General features: G+C 38.9%; 1 protein-coding gene across 1 annotated transcript in view; it reads left to right on the top strand.

Moving 5' to 3' along the window:
* LOC113803786 (angiotensin-converting enzyme) overlaps positions 1-6556 on the top strand; it is a 42972-nt gene extending 36416 nt beyond the window's left edge. The window contains exons 7-13 of the mRNA XM_070134863.1: positions 1012-1279; positions 1564-1671; positions 2164-2356; positions 2676-2842; positions 3529-3651; positions 4014-4174; positions 4819-6556. Of these exons, the coding sequence (XP_069990964.1) occupies positions 1012-1279; positions 1564-1671; positions 2164-2356; positions 2676-2842; positions 3529-3651; positions 4014-4174; positions 4819-4988 (1190 nt within the window). The 3' untranslated portion in view covers positions 4989-6556. The remainder of the gene's footprint in view (positions 1-1011; positions 1280-1563; positions 1672-2163; positions 2357-2675; positions 2843-3528; positions 3652-4013; positions 4175-4818) is intronic.
* Positions 6557-10000: the final 3444 nt, after the last annotated feature.

The raw sequence follows: 10000 nt of genomic DNA, 5'->3' as shown, positions 1-10000 counted from the left end.
CTTTAAGTATGCTCTTGTTTTTTGTACTAAATGTTTTCAAAAGTCAAGACGAATCTGGAAATGCTATCCAGTTATTGCTTTCTGTTTGTTTGTTTATGTGAAAGACTTAAATACAGACTTAGACTATTTACTATCCTCTAGGTTTTGGATTTCAAAAACTTTATAGGCTAATATTTGCAACATATATTCATCTCTAGACTATTTCTATTGAGGATGTGATGTGACATACTGAGTCGAGCATATAATGACCTCCAATTTCTAGTTTTAATCCTTAATCCATAATCTTTAGTTTCTTAAAACTAAACAGCCATAATTGTTATTGCAAAAGCCAATAATATCTCTAGTGAATTTCCTTATTCATCAGTTATTTATAAGAATTCATAAAAGTCTCGACGAAAATGTAAGATTTCCTTTCTTTGTTAACAAGACCAATCAAGTTATGTTGAAGCCTGAATTACTTAAAGACTGTCCCAATTAGATATCAGAGGGTTTCGTCACCAAGGATAATGTGACTTACACCCTAATTTTATCATCAATTTCGTGTCTGAATGTGCGGAACATTACAAGGAAGAAACATGCCATGAGGAAGGCTAGGGAGGTACCGAGTAGAAGTCATCTTGAACAAGAACCTTAAAGAGGAATCTGATACGTTATATGGTTAAGACAAGTAGTTTGTCGAGGATTTTTATGTTCCCCAAAATTAATCGAGCTGTCCGGTGACTACGTTTTAGTTTTAAAAGATTAATTTATACAAGCTTCTTTTTGCGAAATGATTCTAGCAATGACAAAGCACGAATGGTAATTATTCTAATAAATACTAATAGACTAAATGAATAAATGAATCGATAAGATAAACGGACAACACATCGACACCATGACGGCATAGAAACTGACGATTGTTATGATTTCGACGATAATAATTACGATAATGATACTAAACAACAAAGACCGAAACAGAAGCACCTTGACCCATGCTTCACACTTACCAAACCATCCCTTCGACACCTCCAGGCAACATGTGGGCACAGACGTGGACCCACATCTTGGACCTCACAGTACCCTACCCCGGCCGGCCCAGCGTCGACGTGACCAACACCCTCCGCCGTCAGGGATACTCGCCCTTCGACATGTTCCGGCTGTCGGAGTCCTTCTTCATTTCGCTCGGTCTTGAGCCGATGCCCTCGACCTTCTGGCAGAAGTCACTCCTCATTAAGCCCACCGATAGAGATGTTATCTGTCACGCCTCTGCCTGGGATTTCTGCAATGGTATAGACTACAGGTTGGTGACTTGCGTTGTGGTATTTTTTACTTGATTTCTTTATTCTTATTGTTATTTATTCTTTTGTATTCGTTTTTATTCTTATGTTTATTCATTTCATCTATGTGTTTTTGGTTGAGGTGGAGGAGAGGTGACTTGTTTCGGATTTGGTCTTCATAAACTAATAAAGCAAAGAATTACCCTCATGAATGTTGAGGTTCCTCCTGTATAATTACCTCCCTCTCTGCCAAACGTCCCCTCCGTTGCACCGAAACTGAACGCTTATCTGTTGACCTACGTTACAGAATCAAGCAGTGCACCCAGATTACGATGGAAGACATGATAACAGCGCATCACGAAATGGGCCACATCCAGTACGATCTCCAGTACCGCAACCAGCCTTTCATCTTCAGGTAAAGAAAATTAGATAAACAGTCGATTGTGTCCACAGATATCTTCGCATTAAATAATTCATTCATGGATATTGGCGTTTTCTTGAAGGGATCAGATAGAATCGGATAGGAATTGATATTAATCTGACATTTCGAATCGCGAGACGATATGAGCGAAATGGCTCTGCGTCTATCGTCCGACTCGAAACGTTATGACGTATTATTCTGTTCTTTGTCTTCTTGTTCCATTTCACGTCCTGGTGTTTGTGTTTTTTCACGATTTCGGGTTTTTGTTTTAGCTCACTATTTCACTTTTTTTTCAAAAATGTCATCAGAGACGCAAATATTAATGAGTTCATGCCTCCTCTTATCTTTACAACGCTTTAGTTTACTTCATGCTGTTTATTGTAAGATTCCCAGTCCCTTCCGCATAGAGTAATCACCCAATGCTTCTTTGCATAAGAAAGTGTTCTTCCAAAGACCATCGTCACCTCTCGCAACCTCTGCCAACAGGGACGGTGCCAACCCCGCCTTCCACGAAGCAGTGGGGGACGTCCTCGCCCTCTCGGCCGCCACGCCCTCGCACCTCCAGGAGATCAACCTCCTCGCCAACGTCGACGAATCTTTCGAGAATGACATCAACTTCCTCTTCTCGATGGCGCTGGACAAGATCGCTTTCCTGCCGTTCGGGTATCTCGTCGACAAGGTGCGTTGGGGTGAGGAACGGGCGAACGGATGAACGGATGAAGCACTGGGGACTTTTGGCTGAACGGATGAAGCACGGGGGACTTTTGGCTTGTTAATTTACAGAGAGCCTAAATCAGTTACTCACTATTCTTAAAATTATAATTAGTCCATATACTATTTCTTGTATACCAACAAAGTAAACGATCGTATATTTAAAACGTGATAATAGTGACATCTAGTGCAATTTTCAACGCTAATCTTTTACTTTTTTTTTTTTCATTGCACAATGCTTTATAATACAAATTGAAAACAATCTTCCCACAACTCAACCTCCTTAGTGGCGTTGGGAAGTGTTCAGCGGAGAAATTAGTGAGTCGCAGTACAACAGCCGCTGGTGGGACCTCAGGGTGAACTACCAGGGTGTATCTGCGCCCTTACTGAGGGACGAGGACGACTTCGATCCCGGCGCCAAGTTCCACATCCCGGCCAACGTTCCTTATGTGAGGTAGGATGTCGTTGGTGGGACTGTTTTCAGGGTCGGGTGCCTGGGTGGCTTCTCCTTGGTTCTTTGTGGTGCCTGCTTGGTTCTGCGTGGCGTGTTCTTAGTTGTGAGTAGTATCTGCTTGGTTCAGGGTCCTGCGTGGTGACTGTTTGGTTCTGTGTGGCGTGTTCACAATTCTGATTGTGTCTGCTTGGTTCTATGTGGTTTCTGTTTCTGTGTAGTCCCTTCTTAGTGTTTATTTGGTTCTGTGTGGTGTATGTCTGGTTCTGTGTGTCTGTTGTGTCTGATTCTGTGTAGTGCGTTCGTAGCTATGTATGATGGTTTTTCCTTTGTGTTTTGTTTCCCTGATTTTTCTTGGATATCTGTGGCAACTTCTTGGCTTCTTGTGCCTTTCCTTCGTTCCATTCTTTTCTCTGCCTTGTCTTCGCGTGTGTTTAATGGCGCAATGACCTTTGTATGTCATTTAAAGATTAATATTTTTTTTCACACGAGAGACTGCAGAGTATACCTTCGCAACTCCATGATATCTTAACTGTTATTGATAATAGCGTTTCCTCCCTTATCATATAACCACTGATTAACGAATTAAACCTGCAGATACTAAAATGCACGATCTTGTATTAATCTTTTAGATGATTTATTGAAAAAAAACATTATATTCTCATAACACGTTTCTTTCTTGATTTCAGGTACTTTGTGAGCTTTATCGTGCAGTTCCAGTTCCACGCTGAGCTCTGTAAGGCGGCGGGACACACGGGCCCTCTCCATCGCTGCAACATCTACCGTTCTGCCGAAGCTGGGAGGCTCTTGAGGTCAGTTTTGTGCGGGTTTGGTTTGATTTTTTAATATACTTATTCAAAGGGGAAAAAAAATAAAAAGGAAAAAGGAAAAGAAAAAACGAAAAAGAGAGAAAAAACAGAAAGAGAGCAAAAGCACGTAGCAAAATTAGCACATTTCCCGAATGGATTATAAGAGCGACACTGGAAGTCCCAATTACAGGTAGACAAGAAGAGTATTTTCCTGAACTGTTCATATACTTCGCAGCTCCTCAAGCGCAGAACTTTATTACTCGTATCACATTTACCGGAACAATAGAATTCTCTTTCCAATAATTTATTTTATATTATACACTGACTTCTAACCCCCCACCCTCCGCCTTCACCCCCTTCTACAGGAACGTCCTCTCCCTCGGCAAGTCCCGCCCTTGGCCCGAGGCGCTCTCCGTCCTCACCAGCGGCCGCACCAACCAGCTTGAAGCAGGACCTATTCTCGAGTACTTCGAGCCTCTCATGTCCTGGCTCGAGTCTCAGAACAAGGACGAGTTTATCGGCTGGCGTAGGTGTCCTCCGGGTGTCTTTGTTATTTTTTTTTTGTTAGTTGAGGTGTTTTTGTTATTAATTTTTAGATTAGATTGCTGTTAGGTGTTATTAGGTGTCTTTTTTTAGGTGTTTGTATTATTAATTTTTAGATTAGATTGCAGTTAGGTATTATTAGGTGTCTTTTTTTTAGGTGTTTTTGTTATTAATTTTTAGATTAGATTGCTTTTAGGTGTTATTAGGTGAGTGTTTTTATTGTTTTTTTGTTATTAGAGGTGTTTTTGTTATATATTTTTAGATTAGACTGCTATTAGGTGTTATTAGGTGAGTGTCTTTGTTGTTTTTTGCTACTAGAGGTGCTTTTGTTGTTAGATTTTATTTAGATTAGATTGCTACTAAGTACTATTAGGTTAGGGTATTAGGTAGTCCTTGATATAAGATTCGGGTTGTCATTTGGGTGTTGTTAGATAATAGAGGAGATTGTAAATTAATATTTGATAAGGTTGTTATGAGATGCTATTAGATATTATTTTAGATTGATATGTTTTATTAGTTGCTACATATTAATAGAGATCATTTCCAGAAAAAAAAACGCACCAACGTAACTAACCTTTTCCCTTCCTCTCTTCCCCCTCCCCCCCGCCCCCCGCCCCGCCCCCTCAGAGGAAAACGAAGCCATCGTCCTGGGCGTGGTGAGCTCCAACGCCTCCGTGGTGACGGGCGTGATCCTCGCCTTCATCGCCATCGTCCTCCTCGTGGCCCTCGTCATCATCGCCGTCAGGAAGCTGCGGTCGTCGGGCGGGTCCTTCACCGCTCCTGCGCCGGGGACCTGAGATGAGGCGGACCCGAAGCCTGAGGTTGAAATCATCGAGGAGGACTTGGGGACGATTTAGCAGAGAGCGATTCCTTGTTTTTCTCTCTTTTTTTGCGGTATATTTATGATAAGATTCTTATTTATGTAGTTTTTTGTGTTGCCAGTTCATGTCCCGACTGTCTTTACAAGCTTGTACTTTAGGAAAAGATTCGTTTTGGTTTCTCTAAGGTGCTCCGCGCACTGATCTCTCTTTTTTATTATTTGCCAAGAGAAAAATGCAAGCTACCTCAAGAAAAATAATAAAGTAACAATAATTAACCAGTATAAGAAGACCAAAGATAAGTGTTTAATCTCTCAGACGCCCTCAAGAGCCGCCCCTTGCTAGACTTGACGACATCCAACAAATAGCGTCCATTCTCTGCTGTAATCGCCGCCCTTAAAAGTCCCTCTCGACGGGCCTCTCTCCTTTTCTCGACCTTCGGACTTCGGGTCACTGACTTTGAAACTAGTCCCGTCCTTTGGCTTCGGTCGGACTCTTCCAAGGCTGTACAGAAGGATGGTATGTGTCTTCGGGAGCCATGGAACGTGCTTCGAAACCCGACCGATTTTCGAGCACAAAAACCACACACGGAGTTTACTTGAAAGTATGATGTACAAAGTCCACACACTATAATGTAATGGTGTTAATGAGGTGGTTATAGTTTTCACGGCGATGTGTCCTTTTCGGTGGTACAGTTTTTGAGTTTTGTACCACATCTTACATGCTGCCAATGTTAGTGGTTCAAATCTTGAGCTTATGAGATTCTTATGGAGCGTGGGTGCTCAAATATGTTATCAGATAATATACCTTCCCGTCGCTGTATATAGATTATTCACATCATCAGGTCTGGCTGGTATTTTCGGTGTGTTTATGAACATCCAGTGCCAAAAAGACAGCGAACCACTCACACATGGCATGGAGATTCTGAACCAAATCTTAAAAAAAAAAAAATGTACACCACTTGGGGAACACGTAAATGCCCCTTTTAATCTATGTGTAAATCGAAAATATGTATAAAATTTCCCCTTTTTTTATCCCTACACGCTTATTTATTCTTAAAGGAGAAGGAAGCAATATCTGTGACCTTGCTGCACCTCCCACCACCACAGTTGAGTCAACACAAGGGTGGAATTAAGCAAGACTCCAGACCATTGCTATCCAGCCGAGACGTTCTTGGTATTAGTAAGGGAGTCACTTTTGTTGGTGTTGTCTTCTGTTTTTTGTTATTCACGTGGTAGCACCGTTGAAGTCGTAGTGTAAGGTAAAAAACAAAAAAAGCAAAACAAAAAGTTTAGCTGTGTAGACGTGTGATATAGATGTTACCTTCTTTTAACTGTTATGACACTGTCTTTAAACACGCATTTGTTGGGCTTTATCGTAAGCCCGATAAACCCATGGCAAATAAAATCATGCATTCATTCACGAATCACGAAAGACATGCCATTATCCTGCACTTTATGTTGATGCTTTAATATGAAATTATTGTATTCACGCACGTTCATGATTTGTATAGCAATGTTTCTATACGTAAATAAAGTGTATTTGTAACTAAATTGTTTTACAACCTGACTAATAAAATTATTCATGCCAATAAGTAGGAAAGAATATTTCATGATTTACAAAATTCAAATGTAAGGGAAATGTAGGTACTTTTAGATCTGAAAGTTACTTCGACGTACATTTGTAGAAGTATATATGTGCATAAGTATCTGGTATATCAAAAAGTTCTTTGGACGTGAAACTCAGACAAGGGATAAATTATTTATAAGTGATTACGCATCCAAATGAATGGGCCCAGTTGATGAACATTCTGACACACATTCAGTATTTGCCAGAATATATGTGGTTTTGCGAAAATGTTCTCGTTCTTTTCCGTGTGAAGGAAGTTGTCGCAAAATTATGCATTTTCAATAGAATGTTTGTAAAGAATTTAAAATCAGACATAAAAACGACAGATATTAGTAAAGGATATCATAATACTATTTCTTTGCTGCACGTATTAGGAACTGAAATCTGGTTAACTCCATCAAGGTATAACTTCAGTGGAACAAATCGTAAGTAAATCGTATTGAACAAGTAATCTTATAGCCTCCTTGGCACTGAAGATTTAGACGAGATTAACGTAAGCCGATTTTGATAAGGAGCTTAAAACTCTCGCACAGACATATTTGTGTAGTAATAAATCTCACTATTGGCGAGAGAATATGTCATATTGCTTACTGACCATGTTTGAAATAAAATTCCAAGATATGAAATATACTTATTGTGTGTAATGTACATCATGATATAAAAAGAGCAAAGGAAATATTCTGAAGAAAATAAAGCCTACGTGTAGTTGACCATTTCATATTCAATGAAAACATAATACCCAAACAATCTGTCCATTGTATAGTAAGCACGACAAATACATGAAAAGTCCATGAACAACGATAGTTTCCACCAAAATAGGTAGTGTTGACCAAGGTCTGTATGAATAAGGTCTCATCACTTCTGAATTGGGAGTAGCTTTGGGCTTATGCCGTCACTTGGGGAATTAGAGAATGGGGAAGATGATAGAAAACGGTAGAAATATAAGCGAACACTGAAGTAATTTTAGACCTTGGGGTTGACATGTCTATGACTGAGCTGGTGGGCTATGACAGTCGGCTTTTTGAGTGAATTTCAACCCTTAAGAGGCTCCAACTTCGCATGGAAAAGAAAAATATCTGAAGCTTTATTTATTTTCCATTTACCATTTTCAATGGCAAGGTAGGAAAGTAGAAAAAATATAGCAGCAGAGATGAATTCCACATATTTTTAAAAGATTAGAAAAGAAAAACTATATTTTCGTATGTATTTATATATGTACATATATATAGAGAGAGATATAGATAGATGCACATATCTCTCTCACTCTTTACACACACACACACACATACACAAACACACACATACACAAACACACACACACACACACACACACACACACACACACACACACACACACACATATATATATATATATATATATATATATATGTATATATTTATTTATATATATATGTATATATTTGTATTTATTTATATATATTTATATCTATATCTGTCTGTCTATCTATCTATCTATCTATATCTATATCTATCTATCTATCTATATCTATCTCTATCTATCTATCTATCTATCTATCTATCTATCTATCTATCTATCTATCTATCTATATATATATATATATATATATATATATATATATATATATATATATATATATAACACGTGCGCGCGTGCATTATATATGTATACATATGTAATATATTATTTACATAATATCAACTATATTCTGAGTCTATGCAGCAGTGACTCGTTTACCTATATAGAGAGACATTCGGTGAGTATCTAGCGAAAAAAATATAAGGATCCATCTCTTATGTCGCCGTCTTAAGCATAGAAAAGGGCGAGCATTAGTCCTCAAGACAACGTTTTGCTCGGTAAGATTATCGCCCAACGACGATTTTCAAACGATGGTCTATAGTGTTGTCTCAACGGGTCCGCGGTCCTCTGGGGGTACGCAACACAGATCATAGGGGTACGTGAACAAATAAGGAACACACACGCCTCACATCTCATATTAAGTTGTGTAAGTATTTTTAAGCATTTTGTTATTAAATCATCTTTTTTTATTCGTGTATTACATTCGAATTTATTGACCAACACTCCTGCAGTGTAGTCTTTTCATAATTAGTATATTTGCTTTATCTTAAATAAAACAGTTTGTTTAGCCATGGTGGACATGTACGTAACAGTACAAGAAGGTGATAAAGGGTACAATAGGCGAAAATGTTTGGACATCGCTGGTCTAAAGCTCTAATTCTGTTTTTGAATTGAGTCATTTTGCCGCTAGATTCGCTAACGGTCATCGTTGGCTCCAAATTGTCGCATGGCTGTTGGGTGGGGGTTAGTTATATACAATTGCAATCAAAAACGTTTATTTGAATTGGAAAGAATGTCTGCGCCATCATGGCTCCCAAGTTTTCCGATGAATAGGATGAGATCCTTATGGAGGATCAATTTATGCTATTGATTTCTGAAATAATCCCTCTTCATTCCTCAATCCAAACATCAATTTTTTTTAACCTTTTTCTCTCGTACATTTGGAAAAGAACTTTCCATTTCTTCTACTAGAAGATATTTAATAAACAACCTACTTTCCTTGACTCAAAGCCATTTTCTCGCGACACTACTACCTTCACGGGACACTTCCGCCATGTGACTGGTAAAAAAAAAAACAAAAAAAAAAAAAAACGTCGAAAATCATAGGGGCTCGAAGCAAAATAATATTCCCTCGTTGAAGAATCATCGTACAGCAATAATCGTTATAATTGCACCGAGCAAGACGTACAGCCACGGCAAAACTCTAGTCAAACCTGTTTCGAATTCTTTTTCGGACATATCACATTGTTTTTATAGGGTAAGACAGATTCGAAGCTTCAATTCATGGCATGACTTGTTCGCCACTGTGCAGTACGTTTAAAAGTTGTCTTCGTCATTAGCCTTACGTCTTCATCTCAAATCCCGCTAAGTCTTGTCGTGTTATTTTAAGTACCGGCCTTGAATCATGTTATTTTAAGTACCCGGCCCTGAAGAATTCTATTTCAGGTACCGGCCCTGAAGAATTCTATTTCAGGTACCGGTCCTGAAGAATTCTATTTCAGGTACCGGCCCTGAAGAATTCTATTTCAGGTACCGGCCCTGAATCATGTCATCAAAATTACTGACCCTGAATCCTAAAGCCCAGTTAAAATACCGATGCCCCGTAATTTTGCAAGGAAGTGGTTCATTAACTACTCCTTTGTGTCGCTAATTCATTGACCACATTGCCTCGGAGTAAATGGGATTCTTTGAATCATAGGTTTTATCAGTCAAATTAATAAAACATAGACCGTTTAGTTGTTTCTGAGGGTTCTTCAAGATAAATCACTCCTCAAAACACATATGGAAATACATGTCTATAGCT

This window comes from Penaeus vannamei, chromosome 20, assembly GCF_042767895.1.
Source record: "Penaeus vannamei isolate JL-2024 chromosome 20, ASM4276789v1, whole genome shotgun sequence".
NCBI classification, from domain to species: Eukaryota; Metazoa; Arthropoda; class Malacostraca; order Decapoda; family Penaeidae; genus Penaeus; species Penaeus vannamei.
This window is presented reverse-complemented; position numbering and strand designations above follow the sequence as displayed.